Source organism: Ochotona curzoniae, unplaced genomic scaffold (genome assembly GCF_017591425.1).
Source record: "Ochotona curzoniae isolate NIBS_2020 unplaced genomic scaffold, NIBS_Ocur_1.0 contig_3520, whole genome shotgun sequence".
NCBI classification, from domain to species: domain Eukaryota; kingdom Metazoa; phylum Chordata; class Mammalia; order Lagomorpha; family Ochotonidae; genus Ochotona; species Ochotona curzoniae.
The window spans coordinates 22,824,973-22,845,824 of NW_024465894.1; the positions used below are offsets into that span (position 1 = coordinate 22,824,973).

The window sequence follows — 20,852 nt, forward strand, 5'->3', positions numbered from 1 at the left end:
ACAAGTACGTTTCTTCCCATTCTCTTAACCGGAGAATGGATGTCTCAAGTGGGTCATGAAAAGAAATGCTTCTTCTCTTTTTAAACATGCAAGTGCTATCTCCAGAGGAGTGTCTGCTATGTGGGAGTAGAAGACACTTGAAACACTTGACATCCCTTAAATGGTTTGATCTATGAAATTGCTGCCAGGGGACAAACCCTCCCTGAATTTGTTGTATCCTGAAATACACATGACAGTTCTTCCCCACAAGATGGCGGACAGCAGGAATTGTTCATCGTGCTTAAAAATATCTGCATGTATGTTCCGCCTTGCGAGGCAATGCTTCCCGTGTGTGGGAAGGGGAGTTATTTAGCCGAGCAAAAACAGAGCCCTTTTTGGGTGTTTTAAGTTCAAATAGAAATTGAAAAATAAATACTAATGAGAAAACATTTGCAGCCTCTATAGAGGACTAGTTAGTAATAATAATGATAATAATAAAAACCCAAAAACCCAACTACATGTATATGCCTTGTTAGTTCCCCTTCTGTATTCTAGTGATACAATCTGGTATCCTGTAGCCGGATGGTCACTATAGGATTGCTGGTAAAGAAAAAGATTAGGGAAAAATGTTAGGTTTATATTTATTGGGGAGTGCTAACATAAATGACAGAATATATACAATGAAATACTGTACAGTGGAACCAAAATGATGAAGACTGAAGCAGAATTATTTTTACTGAAACTTTTTTAAAAGAGCTCCCTCTGGGTCTCCCACGCAGGCCACAAGCAGGGAGTTGGATGGGAAGTGGGGTTACCGGGATTAGAAGTGGTGCCCCTATGGGATCCTGTTGTATTCAAGGCGAGGACTTTAGCTGCTAGGCCACTGCGCCAGGCCCTACTGAATTTTTTAGAAGTTGTATTGTTGAGTGAACAAGGCAATTTTCAGTATGTAAACTGAACTTAAAACCATGCAGCCATGCTTGCTTGTGACCGAAGTTACTCCAGGTTTTTGTGGTCCACTGGAAAAGACTAATCATTGTGTGGATGGAGTGGGGGCAGCCTCCCTGCCACTGTCTTCTCAAGACCACTGCAGGCAGTGAGAAAAGTCAGACAGGGTAGGGAGTGCTGTGTCCCATAGGCCAGGGCTGAGGCTGCTGTGTGCTCGCACCCCCCTCACTCGGGTTGCCCTCCATCCGGGGTGCTTGTCCGTCCCATTGCTGAACGCTTTTCATGCTAACCATCCTCCTGTCACGTTCCTCCATGGAGGAGGAGATGCTCAGACCTGCAGTGCCAGTTGCAGTGAAATGAGCTTCTGTGTTTTAGTGTTGGTGGACCTCAACCAATCTGGGCTTGGTGAGGACATAGGCATGTTGCCTTGGACTTGTGTTCTGAACACATGCTCAGTGGGATGGGTTCTTAAGAGCTAGGGATTTAGATTGTTTGATTTGGGTAAAAAAAGAGTCCTCACATTGCTGATTAGCGTTGCAAATGTAGGTTTACCAGGATGAATATTCTAGGAGTCTCATAAACCCCTGTGATAAGTGATGCTTTCTGCGGGGATGTGGGGCATTACTTTTCTAAAGGTTTTTATGGAAATTTCTGGGGGTTTATTTAGGGAAACAATTTTAGCTCTAGATTGTTGTTGTTTGCTAATTGCTGATCTCTGTTATGACTTGAATTCTAGATTGCTCTGCTGGACTCCCCCACAGCTCTAAGTATGGAGGAAAAACTTCAGCAGAATGAAGCAAGAGTAAGTGGTGCTTTGAACTGTTGCTTTTTATGGCCGTAGCTTTTACCATTTATTTTTTTAAACTACTTGTTTTTTGTTACCCACCACTTGACATTCGTTTTCTTCATTACATTTAACCTCCTTATTCCCCTTCCTGTGATGGTTTTTTTAAAGAAATACAACACTTGAGTTTTGTGTGTGTGTGTAGAAGGTATACCCTACAAGTACATAGAAAATTTGGTGTCCAATTTTTTTTTTGCAATCAGTGCATAGTTTTTTCCACAGTACACATTTCCAAAGAACTTCTCGAAGGTTTCTCGTAGTGAGTTAGCAGATGGGATTTGGCTGGTCCATGATGTTCACTGTGATTGAATTCACAGGCAGGCTGTCTTGACAAAGCAGTGAGGCTGCTGGGGCCGTCAGGGCATCCAGGAGTTCATGTTGAGTGGGGCCAAGTTCAGCATTTGTGAAACAGCTGTGATTGCCCAAGCTTAACAGCCACCACAGCTTAGCTGTTAGTCATCTCTGTATTTCTGGGGAGATGTCCAGCACTTGGGGGGAGGACCTCTGGGTATTCTAGATGGACGCTGAATTTTGCTGAAGCTGGATATGAGTTGAGGCAGGGACAAGTGGCAGGGAATGGCTCTAAGCTGTGATGGACCGAGGTCAGTGGCTACGTTGGTGCTGTGCGAAAGCCATGCCACTGCTGACCTGGTTCTCTACTAGTGTTTCATTTTTTAAAAAAGAAAGCAAAATAGTTTTTGGAGTGGATTTTGTTCATGGTGCTGAACAGTTAAAAGAGATTGAAAAAGAAAATTGGATTCTGTTGGTAAAAGCTCTTTCAAGAATACACAATATGCAGATATAAATTGGGTTGTAGTTATGGACCTGTTGACACTTCTCCAGATAATTAGGCTGATTAATATACTGATAAAAGCATTAGGAGAAGCATTAGTTTCTTCATCTCTATTTTCATCATGAAATTTTGTATTTTAGTGCTTCAAATTCTAATTTTGAGTGCTGTGAAATGTCTGGATATGGTCTTAAATTGTTTCTTGTAATAGTTTTCATGAATACCTACCAAGTTAATAGAAACTAATAAACATTTTAATTTGAATGCATTGTACATGCTGGGGCAGAAATGGCTGCTGATCTTGTTCATCACATTTTCTATGTTTCCTTCTGGTTTTTCACTGAATTTTTGAAATTGTTGGCATCCACTTGGCCATAAATATTATTACCTGATCATATTGTCTCATGTTTGTATTCTCCGTTAATGCTTTAAATGAATGGGATTCAAATACAATGGTATAATAAATTTGAGGCACATTTATGTATTTGTAGACATGCTTTGGATTTATAAGTGAATATAAAATCCAAGATGTAGCTCTAATAAATAGAAGTAAACCCAAGTCATGCATACAAGGCATGCATATTTAATCCTTGGGCAATGTGATGGAATTTCACAAAGATTGATTGGCTCCCAGGTCTTCAGGGAGAACATATCTCTTGGTATACTGCACAGTTGTTCACTGTTGAATGTTTTGTGTTCTCAGATAAATTGGTAATCATGACTGCGTAGTACAAGTGGGGAAATTCAGTATGCCAGAGTTTACTCTTTTGTAGGAAAGGAAGACAAAAGAATGCTTTCATTTTAAAAGTTCTTTGAAAACCAAAGTACAGATAGCCATGGGACTGTTACTGCCATTATTTAAGTCTGTGGGGTTGGAGTTTCAGATACATCAGGACAATGTTAAAACACCATAAAAGACAGAAAGGCTCTTTTAGTCCAATTTCTCTTGTTTTTTGTTTTTTTTTTTTTTTTTCACTAAGAGGGTGGTAGATTTGACACTAATAACAGTAAAAGAAGACATTTTTAAAAATAGTATTGATTTAGAACCCCACTCTTTCTTGCCTGAAGCCAACTGGCAGTGAACTGAAGGCTCTGAGGAGCTGACTGTGGACAGGTAGGCATGGTTGGCTTTCCTCGGATGACCCATCTCTCCAGTGTCTCCACTGAGGTCATTAGCTGTCTCCCTTCATCAAGTGTGCTGGCACCAGAGCCCTTTCCCTTCATTACACTTCATGCCAGTGGCTTCCTCTTAGCATGGGCGTGCAAGCAAATGTGCCCCAGGCATTCTTTGTTGGCCTTGTGAAAGAGTGTGACTTACTTATGGGAAGAAGAGTGGTATAAGTGGAAGATGACAGCTATGGGTGGTGGTGAGGGAGGTGAGGCTGCAGCTGGAGTGATAACACTGCAAGGAAAAGACTGTGAAAGGATGCATGCTCTGCTCACTCAGGTTGCCATCCTTTTAGCCCTAGGTGTTTTCCTTTCCATAGGATGTAATTTTCATTTCTATTTTTTTTTCCTGCCTCTCAATTCAGGTATCACTTTTTGCTTTTCAATGGCTTTTTGTCTAGGATCATCATTTTAAGTAGCTAGAAGAATATTTCTGTTACCTTTGAGAACTAATTTCCAACGATATTGAGTTGAACAATTGGGGATGTTTCCTTCTCTAAGTTATGGGTGATTGGAAGAAGCTGATTCTTATCAAAACATTTTTGCTCTTACTGAAAGAGTCAATTAAAGTTCTGCCCTTTTAAAAAAAGATAGAATGAGATTTATGAACCCTACTAATTAGCTACAAAAACAGACTCTCTCCTAAAAGAAAACTGGAGCATCCAAGGTGATTTCATCACCACATCTAATTAGAAAGGAAAGTAAATCATGGTTTCTTAGGACCTGAAGCTAGTCAGGAAATCTGACCCATTTAATAGACTGTTGTCATTTTGAACTTGTGATTTTGGTTAATAATCCAAGAAGGCAGCTTTATTTCAAGTGCCTCCATGAAAAGACTGTTGTGAGATTCTAGGCAGCTTTAACAGATTTCTGTTTTTTGTTTTTTGTTTTTTTGCCATAATACCATTTGTAAGAGAAAATCAGATGTTTCATACTTCATGATGGAATTTTCAGGGGTATAGATTGGAATCCACTTAAAAAATTAGTGCATTCTTTCATAAGCTTTAGGAATTTAGAACTTTGCCAAAAGAATATCTTATTTATTTATCTATTTATTTATTTATTTTTGTGGAGCAATCACAGATGTGTTTTTGCTTTTTTTTTTTTTTTTTTTTGTAGGTTCAAGAGTTGACCAAGGAGTGGACAAACAAATGGAACGAAACTCAAAATATTTTGAAAGTAAGGCCTTTCTGAAAGGTGTCTTAGCCTTTCTATGCTTGCTTAAAAGGTGGGCGAGTGTGTGTGTTTTAAGGCAAGATCAGTGACATGGACTGGTGAGTTGTGTGGGTGGGGATTCTGATTCGCTTCTGGAGAAGTGGGAAGGGAGGTTAGTGGGCATCACAGCTGAGTGTTGTGACAGACATGGGGTGTGCTAACATTGGAGACGAGTACTTTCATTCATTGAGGTTTTTCTAGTTGGGCTTGGCACATCTTTCAACGCTGTTTCAAATTCAAGGTCATTCATTTTGTCTTTCTGCTTTTTTTTTAAGTCAATAAAAAAAAAAGGTACATTTGATGGAAAAATTATATACTTGCATGGATGGCCTGGCTAAGTTTTAGCCATCACTGAACTGGTAGTCTCCTATTGCATTTTTCTCCCTTGCATCGCAGGGCTGGGCTGTGAAGGCCTGTCCATCAAACCTCCCAGGGAATGATGTCAGGAATGGCCTTTGTTTCTCATACCAGTGCTTCAACATACATGTCTCTTACTTTGGTAGCAAACTCCTATCTATGGATCAGCCGTAGCAGGTTGAATTTCAGGTTTGAATTGTGTGCTTTGCTGATGTCTGCTTTATGCCTGAAAGAAGACAGTTCAGAGGCAGCTGCATTTGAGGTTGATCTTTAAGGTCTGTTGAGATAAAGCTTTCCCCAAAGAATTAAAATCTCCTTCTAATGTGGGTGAGCAGATAAATGAGTTTTTTTTAAAAAGACTTAATTGGGCCCGGCATGGTGGCGCAGTGGTTAAGGTCCTCGCCTTGCACGCCCAGGATCCCATATGGGCGCTGGTTCTATCCCAGCAGCCCTGCTTCCCTTCCAGCTCCCTGCCTGTGGCCCGGGAAAGCAGTGGAGGACGGCCCAAAGCTTTGGGACCCTGCACCCGCGTGGGAGACCCGGAAGAGGCTCCTGGCTTCGGATTGGCATAGCATCGGCCGTTGTGCTCGCTTGGGGAGTGAATCATCGGATGGAAGATCTTCCTCTCTGTCTCTCCTCTCTGTATATCCACCTTTCCAATAAAAAAAAAAAAAAGAATTTATTTTAATTGAAAGTCACATTTACAGAAAGAAGGAGATAGAAAAAGATCTTCTATCTGCTGGTTCACTCTCCAAGTGGCTGCAATGGCTGGAGCTGAGCTGATCACAAAGCCAGCAGCCAGGAGACTCTTTTGGGTCTCCCACATGGGTGCAGGGTCCCAAGACTTTGGGCCATGCTTTACTGCTTTCCCAGGCTATACGTAGGGAACTAGAAGGGAAGTGGAGCAGCTAGGATACAAACCCATGCCCATATGAGATCCCGGTGCATGCAAGGCCAGGACTTTAGCCACTAGGCTACTGTGTCAGGCCCAGATAGGTGAAGTTTAGCCATATGTCTTGGTGGGACTTTGACTCGATCCCTGTCATACAAAAATGGCACATCCAATCATTGTTTCAACAGAAGTTTCTTTTGGAAGCCCAGATTAGCCATGGAGTCGTGCATCTGTCAGCTGTCTCAGGGGACTGGATCAGAGTGGTGTTATATAACATTGTCCTTGTACCCTTTAGGCAGCTTGGCCTGCTCTGTGCTGAAGTTCTAGCTGAAGGCCAGGAGGAGGGGATGTGGTGTTGCTGGACCTGGTCCTGCTAGCTGCTGAAGACACTGTACCAAACGCGTGCCTCTACCTTCAGGCTTTCCTCTCTCTCCTGCCTATTAGCAGGATAATGCATTACCTTGAGGTATCGCACCCTGGCAGCATTTCCATTGTTGAGATTTTGGTACAAGAAAGCTTTACTTGCTGTTTAGAACATCCGGTGGGGGATAAGTGCCATGAGAGGTGTGGATATCTTATTGAGCTGCATCTGCTCTCAGAGCCCCTGAGGTTGCTGGCCCTTCCATGCTACTTGGCTCAGGACTGCTACCGTGAGTACACATGCGCCTGTTAGTATAGCAGCAATGCAGCAGTCAACACAAAGAGTTGTCTCTTATTCTGTGCTCTCTCTCTCTAAAAATGTTCACGATGCCAAAACCCCCAAGCTTGCCCTTGTGTTTTCTCTCATACGGTGATTTTGAGCTCTGAAGCCAAAAAACCCTCCTCCAATCCTAATCCCATGTCTTCCAGTAAACCTGATTAATTCCTATCTTCAACTAGGAAATATGTGAGACGTGCTAAGTGTTCCTGGTTATGAAAAAGGCAAGCATGATTTCTCATTGTTCCCATCTGTCATCCCTGCCAGCCCGTTTTATATCTCCTCACTGTGCTTTTGATCTACCATTGTTCCCTGCTCAGGTTTGATATTTTAAGGGCTGTCTTCATCTACTGGAAGACGATGCCTGTAGGCTCAGGTGAAGAAGAGGGCTTACTCCAGTGCTTTCTTGGAAAACATTCTTGGGAAATTGCCTATTATCTGATGTGTGTGCACTGGCACGGTGTGTGTGTGATCCTTTCCTGTATTTCTATTGTCTGTCCTCTCAGTCAGGAAATTGTCCCAGTAATGCTGCTTAGAATCTACCCAACATAGCAGCCACGATACTACTTTCCTTGCCAGTTTTCTGTTAGGAGACATGAGACCAGTGCATCAGCTGTATGATAGGAGGCAATTGTAAGAAGCTAGGGGCAGCTCCCTTTGGGCAGGGATAAGGAGTCGACACTTGGTGTATTATATGAAGGTTCCTTAAAGTCATAACAACTCTCAAAAGGCCCTGGAGTCTCCCTGTACATCACCAGCTCAGGCTCTTGGATGCCGAGAAGCAAGGAATAACCTTGTTCGCTTTGTCTGTATTTAACCTTTGGCTTTCCTGTCCCCAGATGAGAGGTCCACAAGCCTGTTGAATGAGCTGGGGGTTTGGGAAGAGCAAAGAATGGAGGGATAGCTGGGTTTCTGCTCTGACAAAAGGCCCTGGGATAGAAGCATCTTGGAGTTAGAGCCTGCAACCCAAGGCTTTGAGCTGCATTTCCCTTTGTGACTCACTGGGTTGGGACACTCTTCTGTAGCTGTCATTGGCTCCGGATCTCGGTTTGGAAATCATTGCAGCTGGCAACCTCCCTTTCGTGTCAAAAGTCACAGGGTAAGAGATGTTGAAGGGGGCCATGACCACCCATTCAGATAACGTGATGCAGTGATGGCATTGTCAGTAGAGACTTTCTGGAGACAGTTATGATGAACTTGTCCATTTATTGATAACCAAGCATAGACTTTTTATAGGAATGGTCCACGGGAACAAGCCTCAGCGTAGCAATAATATTGATATTGAATGTAAGCATCTATTACATATTATAAGCCTAGCCATTCAGTACAACTGCCACATACTTTGCCAGGTGTCATTGTGTAGCCCACCACCACTTATGTAACTTACCTGCAACCTGGAGTTGTTTATTACAAGACTATCACAAGTTTACCACAAGATGGATATGGGCTGGGGTAGGGAGGGGGAAGCGGCAACCAAGGTACTGGAAAGTACCCAAATTATCAGAAAATGTTGAGGGGAAGGGAAATACCTGGAGCGCCTTGGGCTTCTTGCCAACTGCATGGGTCCGCAGGGGTCTCAAGGTGCCATTGAAACAGGAGAAGGAGCTCAAGGCTTTCGCCAAAACCAAGGAGGATCTCGAGTCTCTAGACATGCACCAAAGCCTTCTTCCCACTGTCCCTCGCACAGGCTAAGTAAACCGAGAACCATCCTGGCACTCGCTTGCCCACAGTGAAGGTCCTGAGTTCCTTTGAAAGTGGACAGGGGCTCTGTAATCTCAGTCTGCACTCTGTTGCCCTTTGTTCTGCTGTAATCATTTTCCAGAGTCCATCCCCTCTTGCTTGGTCTCTAGGTGTTCCTGCTGTGTCACAGTTCTGTGGTATGGCGCTGTGTGACCATACCACACTGACACCTGGTGCCTTGCTGGTTCCCACCTGCACTGGGCATTGGGTTTCTTGGTGTCTCTTGATCTTTGCTTGAGTCTCCTGGACACTATAGAAGCTTCCCCCTCTCTTTGCCTCTAACAGGGTCCCCATTGAAGCCCTCTGAAGGTCACCCCTTCTCTTCCCACTCCCTAGTTAGGATGGTTTTGTTTTCCCTTGTGCTTATGTAGATTGCTTTTACTTGGGTCACAGTGTCTGTCAGTATCTTAGGTAGGGGATCCTGCCTTCTCCTTCTCTCCGCCATTGCATATGATGTGCTCAGAACAGTAGGAACAGGATCTGGTCCAGCCTGTCTTTCTTATTGTGTTAATTGACTGCTAAAGCTCTTCATGTCACACGCAGATGTGCTGTTGAAACTTACAGGGAAATAAACAAAAAATGACGTTCGTATGAATATGCTGAAGCTGCCAGAACAGGACACCACAGAGTGGATGGTTTAAACTGCAGAAATGTCCTTGCACTGGTGGTCCAAGATCAAGATCTTGGCAAGTTGGTTTCTCGTTAGCTTGCAGGGAGACCTGTCTACTTTCTGGGTCCTCACTGGGCCTTTTCTCCATGTGTCTGCACTCCTGATGTTCTCTGTGTGTGTCCCCATTACCTCTTCTGACAAGGGTACAACAGTCAGATTGGATCCTGGCCACCCTAATGGCCTCATTCTAATCACTGTAGTTAATTAATTTGAACCTGAGTACAGGTCATACACTTAACATAAGAATTTTGGCAGGGTTGGGCACAGTTCAGCCTAATACAACCTTGGACCATATAGATTTCATGACCTAGAGGAAAAGGTGACCTGTAGGGTTGTGCTGGCAGCACCTGTGTGTGTTTGCAAGGCTTGTGCATGGCTGCTTTTTGTGACTTGTGGCAGGAGGATGGCTGAGTTCCTTTGGCTAAGAGCCCTGCCCTTCACTTGGATGCTTTGGGTTCCCTGCAGTTTCAAGTGTGCTTGTGTTGGGGAGGATAGAGCACTCCCAGACCAGCAACATTAGCACTGCCCAGGAGCTGGTTTGAAATGGGGGCTCTTCACCTCTCTGGCAGACCTCCTGAGTCAGTCCGTAGCAGGTGTTCCCATACCTGCAGATGTGGGTGTGCTGACTCAGAGGAGAACAGGAACAAACTTAGGTGATTTGTCTTTAGATCTGCTCCTTCCCTTCTATGCTGCTGTGTCAGTGGGGGCCTGGGGTGTCCTTGTCAGGAGACTGAAGAGAAGCCAGACCTGTCATGGAGGTACGTCCAGACATCTCCAGGTACGGGTGCTTCTCCTCTGTGGTTCCTGCTTCTGCGAGTGAGGACTCACGCAGCCTGGCTGCAATTCTCCCTGGTGACATGGCTCTAGCCTCCACAGATGCCCGTTCCTCTTTTTGCCCCTTTTGTCTGCTGGGTGGGGTGGAAAGGCTAATTTCTTGCTGTTTAGTTTGTGAGTGGCGTCATTGTCACCAGTGGCATTTCAGTTCTTCTTCGAGCCAAGCAGCTGATTCTCTCTATTAAGGTACCTTGGATTCCAATATTGAAGTAGTTTTTGGTTGTGTGATGAGACCTTGTCTGATAGACAGTTGTACGCCCACTCTCCTGCCTGCACTACCAGCTCCTCAGGACCTGATATGGGGTCTGTCCTCCTAGCCCAGTGCGATTTTCATCCTGGGTGAAGTTTGTCATATGCTACTGTAACTTTCCCAGGATTTGAGTTGATATTGGGACAGAGCAGCTTCCATCAAGTCTTGGATTTGGGGTAGGGGGCAGTTTCAATGATTTCCCTTTTGCATAGCCGCAATGTGATACTTGGAGTGGCTTAAAGAGTGGTCCCTTGTACTCCTCTGCAGCCCTTTGGCTTTCCTAAGTCCTGTGTGTTTTATTGGTGGTGATTGTGTTCAAGCGATTTTGTAAGAATCATTCCCCCCACCAGTTCTTTTTCACTCTTCCCACCTCTCCCTTCCACCCCCGACCTTGGTGGTTATGCCCATTTGTGGTTTATCTGCCTTGTACACATTTTGGGTTCTCTGTTCCAGCATTTATAAATGATTGCAGAAAAATGCTCAAGGTTTGTTATCTGACTTCCAAATAACTCCTTGAGCTCTGAGCTTCAGAATAAATCACACGCAGTTGGACTGCAGCATCAGGCTGGCTCCCATCTTGACAGATGGTGTGGCAGAAGGGAGGACCGCCTCTGGGAGCGCCTGGCCAGAGCAGAGCTGCAAAGTGGTGCAGCCGGCCCCAAGCTCACGCTCAGATCAAATCCCACCAGCATTGGCTTGCCCTCTTGTTTTTCAGCAAATAGGGGCTCATCCTTATCGGAAACGTGTTATTACATTACTCCAGTATCTGCCTGGATTTTGTGTTTTCACTGCCCTGCACAACAGGGCTTCCAATTATGGCATGGCCCCGGGTGAGCAGGAAGAAAGCAGGCTGGCCAGGTCAGCCTCTGTTACACAGGAGGCTTTCCCAGAAGGACTGAACCTCAGTCAAGCGTGGGTTGAATGCAAGTTGGTTGTTCAGATTTTGTGTGGAATTTACAAGTTGAACATATCTGCAGTGCCCCAAAACTGGAAAAAATGTTGAGTGTTGATGTGATACCACAGGAGAAAAATTTTACACCTCACTTCATGTGACAGGTCACAGGTCACAGACAAAATGCTGGTACATTAACAATATTTTTTCAAGTGACCATTAATTCTATGTGTATGAGGTATATATGAAACATAAGTGAATTTTTTTGTGTGTGTGCTTTTTTGTTTTCTTTAAGCTTTGAAAAGCAGAGCAGCAGATAGAAGGAGAGAGTGAAATCTGGTATGGGATATTGGATGCCTGGATATGGGCGGTATAAAGGCACTGTGCCGCAATGAGGGCCCTAAATTTTGTGTTTAGATTGGAGTCTCATCCCTAAGATTTTATCCTGTTAATGTCAATACCCAAAGATCTGAAAAATCCTGAAACCTGAAGCACTCAGGTTTCAGGGTTTCAGATATTCTGAAGAAATTCTCAACCTGTGTGTGTTGGGGGTGGGGGAATCTTGAGAAAGTTCATGGAAAATTTGCATTTTTTTTCAGCATTTTATTTCAGGATAATCTTAAATTTACAAGAGAATAATTGTGAGGTAGTATTACAAAGGGTTTCCGTTTACCCTCACCCAATTTGCATTGTGTCTTAATTCCATTTCTCCTTGAACTCTTTGAGATCTTGAAAATTCTACATAGAAAACAGTTAGTGTTTATTGAGCTGAGCTTGGAGGCTAGAGTATCTGAACTCATGTGGTGATGGGATCCCAGGGCAAGTGTCTTAGCTGGAGATGTGCCAGTGCCTTGCTTTGCCTCCTCTGCTGATGACAAGAGGTGGGGAAATAAGCCCATGGCAGGGACCCATGGGGCATTTGATGGGAGGGGATTTTTCATGCTTGTAGGAAGTTCTGAGTCACAAGAATTCTACTAAAATGAAATTGGATTCCTTTCCTGGTTTAAAGTTTTCAGAGTTTAAATTTCATGGTGAGACGTGCTGTCAACCAACTTATTTCTGTTTTATGATAGAGTCAGTCAGCTGAACTTTGTCTCTGGAAGATAGGGCAGCTCAGTCATAAAGGTTTTTTTTTTCCCCTGGCTATGTGCAGTTTTGCATTTTGTTGAGAAGACAGGTGTTATAATCAGAAGCAACCCTATTAATTAGGCTGTTGGCAGGATAGATTTGGGGAAGATGTTTCCCGTGGGCCTCTGGATCCTGCCATCCAAGGCACTGCATCCTCTGGTCTTTGAGTAAAACCTAAAAACAAAGCAGGGGGAGACAGCTGTTTGCTTGACTGCATAAGAAGCTACCCTAATATCTAGTGACTTAAACGTGTTGGTATCGTCACCCATGGCTTTGGGACCCAGGCTGGCTCAGTGGATTTCTGCGGCTCTCCCTTGTGCCTTGTGCTCCAAGAGGACTTCGGTCCCAGGCTGGTGGTTGGCTGTGTCAGCTGGGGACAATCTGTACGTGCATCTCCTGTTCCCCATCGTGTTAGATCTTTAAATAGTGGATTTAGTGTCCCAACAGCACCAGGCAGGAAGGTAAATATCCAGGCATTTCCAGGCTTTCACTTGCATCTCATTGGTTAATGTCTTAATGGCTACAACTAGTCATATGACACCAAAACAAGAGGTAGCTTCAGAAGGTTATGCAGAGGCACAGGAAAGCAATGCTTCTGCCATTTTTGCAAAAAAAAAAAAAAAAAAAATCCACAATAACCATTGTCTATTTCTAGTCTCCTTGCCTCATTACCTTCCCCACCTGCCCCTATGGCTTGCAACTCTGTGTTTATCTGTGAATATCTGAATGTGTGTTCCTTATCTATGGAAGAATACAAGGGAACTTCATAAATTCATGGAAAAAGCAGATGAAAGATATGTTTATGTCAGTGCAAAAACTTCTAAAATCCTCAGACAACTCATGGAAAATGTGTATCCTAAAATAACCTGCACGCTGATTTTAAAGAAATTTTGTACCAAAATAAACTTGTCTATTAATTCCATTTTCTATCAATTCTTTAAAGTGGTCTTATCTTGAAAGGAGGGGCAATTTGGGAAATGAGTAGGGGTGGTTTGAAGTAAAGATGACTTGAGAAGTACTATGAGGAGTTATTTTTCTCCCTGCTTTAATCTGAAGACTGGAGTGGATAACTTTATGTCCATCTGCATAAGAGTCACCGAACAGACCCCCATTAGCAGAGCTCCGTGTCTTTCTTAGGGCATACAAAGGAACTCAGTGGCTCTCCCTTGATCTTAAAATGAGTAAAAAAGATGTTGCTGCACTTTATCTAGCGTGCACTTGTTAATTTGTCAGCCTCTCATTAAAGTTAGATCCTGGCTGTTAATTTCCATCAAACTGTGTGTTCTTCTGCTCTCATAACTTTTTATTTTTTCTTAAGACAAAAGGCAAAGTAATAAAGTTCATTGTTCCCTGAACTGGGATTTGATAATGAATTGGGAAGATGGCCGTCAGTGCTCTAGCACTTGGCAGGGTCAGAGGCCCAGCCGAACTATTCACAGCATTGTCAGCCCCACTGTTGTAGATGATGCCAAGCCTACCATCTTTCTCATGGCAGTTCTCATCTTGCAGGAAGTGCCTGTGAATAAAGCTATTTCAAGTATATGGTGGTTCATACTTTTAAATAATATTTCTGGAGCAAAAGGCCCAGAAATAAGTCAAATGCACCTTGTTCAGTGTTAGTATCTCACAGTAAATTATTTGGAACACATATGGGATTTTCCTTCTCATTTTTGCAGTGAGGCATGCATGCTGATGGGCTCTTGTGGCGTATTTATTGCCACAGTCAGGGAGAAAATATTACCTGGTCATATTCAGGTGGGCTTTATGTATACGTGTACTCAGTGGGTGCTAAATTTAAGTTGTACAGACATGGTTTAGTTGACCAAAAAAGCTTAAATATCAGCCATTTCATGTGACAGAAGAGTTTATTGTTTATGTCACCCAGAAATGTATTTAATTCACCTTGGGTGATTTCTAAGAGTTGTGAGTTTGGAGGGAAGTTAGTGGTGTAGAGTAACAGTGAGCCTGAGCGTGAGGAGAGGTGGGCAGCCTGTCTGGACTGGTGGTCTTCTCTGTGCGTTATTCTAGGTCCGTCATGTACTTTGATTCTGGCCACCTTGACCTTCACCCTTCTGTCTCGCAGGCCCTTTGTGAGATGCAGATGGTAACACTGCCTAACCATTTATATGGTAAGAAATGAGTGTAGACAATGTGTTGAGAATGCCATCTGGCACAGGGTCTGTATTGTATGCATTACAGTTATGGCATCCATTTGTTGTTACTATTTTTGTTTTCCCTGACCATAGCCTCTCTGATGTCAAAGTGGATGGCTGATGATGCCTGTATTCTCATTTGGGTAGGGGGCAAAAGGGGACTAATTAACATGGGCATTTCTTAATAGAAGATGAAGCCAGTTAGAAGATATAACATATATGCCTTCAACTGAAAGCAAGCATAATTCCAAACCAGCTTAAAATGGAGCAAGGGTTTACTGATGCTCAAGAGTGGTGTTAGGGTTGGATGTAGGCTTTGTTTGACCAGGGTCCTGGATCCCTTAGAAGGCTTTAGGTTCTGTTTCCTTTTCAGGCTGACTGCAGAATGCCCGTGTGAGAACTGCAGGCCCAGCTGAATCTCTGTCCTCCACAGGAGCCAGATTTGATTCCAAGTTTCTGAGTCTCCAGTGTAATCCTGAGTTTTGCCTAAATTGGAGAATTTTTGGACCAACCTTGAGGGCAAGGATATATTATGCTGGCTGGGACCTGACTTATCTAAACCAGTCATAAGAGAACCGGTTTGTCTCAAATGTTTCGAGATTATTCAGAGTTCTGCCTTTGGAGCTGGGGTGGGTACAGCCCATTCATCCTAACTGCTATGCACTGGGAGGGAGGAACAGGTGTGTTTCAATGACTGTGTATTTCCACAACAAACACAAAATCTGGTCACCAACTGTAATATGCAACCTACTCAGGGCAAATGGAAGACACAGATGCCTGGGAGCATTCTTGTATTCCTTAATGGAAAATGCTTTCAGAAATTTCCCTATGACCCAGAAGTCCCATATGCAGCTGGAGGATTGTATAACTGGACCTGTTCCATATCTGTATCATGGTGTGAGCATTCCCTAACAGAGACAACTCCTTTTCTAGTATGAGAATGGAGAGGTGTCAGACAATGAATTCCGTTTCTCCTCTAGACTGATTACATGATATAAAAATGAGCTCTGCATGTGGGCATGTTCTCTTTTCCAGCCTCTCATGTGTAGTTTTGAATTTGGCTTGCTTGATTTCCAGTTGACCTCTTGGGCTTGTTGTTTCCTAACCCAGCCTCCCTAGCAACAGTTACTGTGAGTGGTTGTCTGGCCTTGTTCCCCATCAGCATCACAACAGCAGGTTTTAAGAGATTGCTTTTTCTAAGCACCGTGGTTGATTTTACCTTTGCATTATTTAAGGATGACAGCAAATTCTCTGAACTCCTGGCAGCAGAGCTCCAAGTCTGTTAGCACAAGTGATGGTTTCAAAAAGTATGTATCTGTAAGCCAAGATAATTAGCAAGTGGGCATCAAGTGAAGAAAAAGAAATACAGAGCTAGGTTGCATGTGGATATTTATTACCAGGATTTCCTGACACTTGGCAAGGAGGGAGATAACTGTAGATAGAGTAAATCTAGTATTTTATAGCATCAGCTTTGCCTTCTAAAAGCAGCCTTCTTAAGCAAGTGTGTGTACATGAGAAGAGTCTGTTCCCACTCCTGTTTATTTCTCTTTGAAAGAATCTAACAAAACAGACATTACTGAAGATGGCCATTTTCTTCGAGGCCCAACAGACTACCTATGAATGCATTATGTTTAAGCTGTTCTTGTCCTTGCCATTAAAGTAAAATGATACTGCACTGGAATTTTTAGCATCTCTGACTGAAATGAAGCAACAGAATTTGCTTGAAGTCACTCAGCCTGGTTTCTCATTCACACCATACCCATCACTTTTTCTCTATGTCATTACAAGTTGGCTTTTCTACTGGCAGAAACTTCCAATCAGAGCTACTCTGGGGAATTTTACAAAACATACCATGCATACATGGAAGGAGAATTGTTAGGAGTGGTGCCTCTAGAATCCCAGTTTTAAAACAGGTACCCTCTGGGCTTCACACACATTGGGAATCATTACCCTAAAGCGTGGGCAAGATCATCCCTTAAAACACATCTAGATGAATTTAGTGACTGAGCATTGGCTTGTGGATAAAATGACTCATGTAGCTTCTTGCAGTATTTTGCAGCCCCCAAAACTGTATAGTCATTTAAGTATTTGAAAATAGTAGGTGACACCTTGGGAGAAGGAAATTTCAACTGAATGGTCCTTTAATGTTAGGACAGCATGTGCTAAAATGGAGGTTTAACATATGCAGCCTCTGAATACGTAAGTGAGGTTCTTGAGTGATTGCATCTGTTTACACTGATCCAGGTCTTGCCCTGGATCCAGATGGAGGGCATTTCTGGATTCCCAGAGGATCCCCATTATCCCTTCCTAGTGCTTTCCCTTATGTCCCCCTTACCCAAACATAACTGCTCTTACCTCTTCCTGGGCTTTGTTCAGATGGACTCAGGCAGTGTACTCTGTCTTAGTGTCTGACTTCTTTCACAGCATGCTGTCTCTAGGATACCTCCACGCTATGTTTAGGCTGCCTTTGTTCTTTGCTGTTCTGAGACTGTAGATAGCATGTAGTTCTTTTTAGCAGTATTCTGCAGCCCGTTTTGTTGGGCGAATGTAGTCATAGGGAATCCTGCTGTGGCTGCCATGCAGGTTAGGGTTTGGCCCCACCTTGCATTTCTCTTGCATGTCTGCCCAAACTTTGTGATCTGATCCAGACATGCTCTGTCCCTGGCAGCTGTCTGTGTGGGCTGGGCCAGGGAAGCAAGGCAAAGCCCAGGCCATTCACAAACAGGAGACATTTGTCTTCAGTCTATGTTGTTTCCTATTTTTATTTGAACTGCACCAACTGGGTGATTAATGAGTTTTTTCTACATTTATTGTTATTATTATTGTTTTATGATACAGTTCCATAAGCTCTGGGATTTCCCTAATTCCCTCCCCAAATCTGCTACTATCCTCCCCCCCCCGTTTCCTCTATATTGTTATGATAATATAGTTCTTCATAAACAATAAGTCCATCATTGCGGGCATGGACAATGGCAGATAGCCCAGCATCCTATTGTCAAGATATAGTTAATAGTTTCATTGGGAATCCATCTTTGATCTTGAAGTAGAGATGCATACTGCATTGCCTCCTCATATCTGGATATGATAGTCTCGATTATAGTTATTATACATCCCCTTAAATGAAAAACCATGAAACAAAATCAACAACAGGAAGAAAAAAAGAAATTAAAAACACCATGAAGTTAAATAACATGCTACTGAATGGCTAATGTGTCTCTGAAGAAATGAAAAAGAACATCCTGGTAAAATAACAAAAGACTAAATCAATTAACAACCCATTGCTAAAATGGCAGGACCAAATTACCACTCATTCATATTAACCCGGAATATAAATGGATTAAACTCATTAATCAAATGTCATAGATAAGTGGACTGGAACAAAAAAAAATAAAAGCCACCTATTTGTTGCCTGCAGGAGACATATATCACCAACGAAGATCGGTGGAAACTATATCTCATGGGTTTTGATTTTTTTTTTTTTAGTTTCATCTCTTCAAAACATTTTCTTATTAAATTCTTCACTGACCCATAGATCATATAGCAGTGTCATTTTCTTCAAGAAGACTCTTGATTTTCAAATCTATGATGTTTGATTGGTGGGTTTAAGGCATTTACATTCAGGGTTGATATGAATAGGTGGTTATTTGGTCCTATCATTTCAGCAATGGATTGTTCATTGTTTGATTTAGTTTTTTTTTGCTGCCTTATTGGAATATTCTTCACATTTGCCTTCAGTTTTGGTGGGTATGATTACTTTCCTCTGTCAATAGAAAAATCTTTATTATTTGTAGGGCAGGTCTGGAACAGGTATATTCGTTGAGCCTTTATTTACTGTGGAAGAATTTTAATTTTCAAAGACAAAGGAAAGCTTTGCTGGGTGTGTTATCCTGACAATTTTTTTTCCTTTTAGAATCTGGACTATGTCATTCTAATTTCTGCTGACCTTTAGAATGGCAACTAAATGTTTTCAATGAGTTCATTATATCCTTCGTGGATTTTTTTTTTTTTTTTGTAAATCCCATTTTAAGCTAAATATTTGATTTGTGTCCTAGAAAGTTGCTGTGGTGTCTGGTTTTTTCTTTGCTAGGCTATTTGTTTCAGAAGGTAAAAGCAAGTTTTAGGTGTTTTTGATCACTCTCAGACTGCCTTGCCCCCCAAAATTATGATTATTCTGGTAGAGTCGTTGTGGGTAATGTTGTTGCAGACCTCATCCTAGTCAACACCTTCTGATTGTAGTGAAATGCAAGCTACCAATGTAGTGTTAAGTATTCTAATAGCCACATCAGAAAAATGTAAAAGAAATAATGAAAGCTAATTTTAATAGCATGGAATATGGCAGAAAGTTCAGAGAGAATGCCTGGTGGGAAAAAAAAAACTGAGAGCCATACATTTTTGGTATAGAAATAAGCTTATCTTTTAACTCTATTTCTCTACAGATTTTTGAAGTATCGTCATATATTTAACCGAATATGTGAAAAGTGTTACATTTTGACATATTTTTCCCTGTGAAAATGTTATTATTTTATACTCTTTTTGGTAACATGTCAACTTTTATATTTACAGCATACCTCAATTTAGTTGCTAAATTTATGTCAGATGCAATCGATCTAACACTTGGACTTTATAGAATTTATATGTGGAAACTAGATTTCCCATATTAAGCATGCTACCAGTGTTTTTAGAATTCCTCCTGTAGCCCATTTTCAGTTTTAAATTTAAGGTAATAAATGAAGAGTTTACTTCCTCCATGGCATAAGTCACATTTCAGGTGCACACAGCTCCAGTTTAGTTGTCTGTGTTTTATCTGAGTATTCCATCTCGAAGCAATGTGGAAGGGGTGGTCTTGCTTTTTCGATTCTGCAGCTGTGGTAGCTGAAGCCCAGAAGGCACACAGGTAAGGAAGGCAGGGTAGAGGTGAGCACCTGAGTCTGTCTTGAGGTCTGAGCTCCCTGGTCCCCAGACTGCTGCCTGGTTCTTACTGTGGTTTTGTTTTTTCCTTCTCAATTCTGTTTTTTCCCCACACAAAGGTGCATTGATTTTTGGGGAGGGTGGGATTTTGGATTGTTCTGTCCTTTCTTTGGGGTGCTTTTTCATCTTACAAAGATTGATAGAAAACAACAGTGTTAAAATATGATCCTTTGCTTGCAGTGAATTTGGTCTTCTGTCCGTGTCTTAGAAACCAAAGCAGACGTTGGTCACTGCTTAGGCCCCCATCTGCTCTGTTATCCCTGCAAATGTCAAGGCGAGATTTGCCTTCTGTGAAGTAATGGCTTGGATTTGCCTTGTGTTTTGTAAAGCTCGCCTTTTCATCACCACTCAGATTTTTGATTTCCACTAAGATCTCTTCTGCCTCAGATCATTTCTCAGCTGTTCCTTAAGCAAAGGGTTTTGGTTAATTCCCTCTGTGTCATGTTTTTCTAAAATGTTATTAGCATTTGTTCTTGTATGAATGATCTTTTTGGGAATCTTTCTGATTTTTTTTTTTAATATATGTAATAAGGTGTGTGTTTTTGCCTGTCTTTGTATGGAATATTTAGCTTCCTGTGAGACTGTTTATGCAGTTATTCTCTTGCCCTTTAATGCAATGCTTTAATGCATGAGATCTGGAATGTGCTCTTTGGTGAGGGGAAACAGCCTCAGTGAGTTGGTGAGTGAAATACTGAGGCGCAGAGATGTCCTACCTGTGTTTTATCTGCAGTGGGCTGTGTTCTCAGGGTCTTTCTGAGCCATGGGTGTCATCTCCCTTCTTCTGAAAGCTCCCCTAAGAGCCCCACGAACACAGTGTGTGTGTGTTGTGTTGGTTTCTCAGTGCTTATGCCACTTCAAAAAAAAAAAAAAAAAAAGACAAGAGCCCTGTCTTTATTTGAGTTATCATGCATTCTGAATGTTTTCATAAAGATGGAAATCTTTTTTTTCCCAAGATTTACACCCCCCCTTTTTTTTATTTGGAATGCAGATTTTTTTATTGACTGAGAGGGAAAGACAGAGAGTGAGATCTTCAGTTTGCTAGCTTACTCCCCTTTAAAGGCCACAGTAGTCAGAACTGAACCAATCTAAAGGCGGGAGTGAGGAGCCAGGAGCCTCTTTTGGGTCTCCCCCATGGGTGCAGTGTCCCAAGGATTTGAGCCATCCTCTGCTGTTCATAAGCAGGGAGCTGGGTTGGAATTGGAGCAGCTGAGACACAAACCAGTGCCCATATGGGATGCCAGCACTTGCAGGTGGAGGGTTAGTGTGCTATACCACTGAGTTGCCCCTTAATTCCACCTTTTGAAATATATTGACTGTTTTACAATTGT

At 42.5% G+C, this 20,852-nt stretch overlaps 1 protein-coding gene across 2 annotated transcripts in view; it reads left to right on the forward strand.

Annotated features, from left to right (window-relative positions):
* KIF16B (kinesin family member 16B) overlaps nucleotides 1-20,852 on the forward strand; it is a 254,449-nt gene that overhangs the window by 44,303 nt on the left and 189,294 nt on the right. For both annotated transcript variants that reach the window (XM_040981816.1, XM_040981817.1), the window contains exons 11-12: nucleotides 1,664-1,729; nucleotides 4,848-4,907. In XM_040981816.1, coding sequence (XP_040837750.1) covers nucleotides 1,664-1,729; nucleotides 4,848-4,907 — 126 coding nt within the window. The remainder of the gene's footprint in view (nucleotides 1-1,663; nucleotides 1,730-4,847; nucleotides 4,908-20,852) is intronic.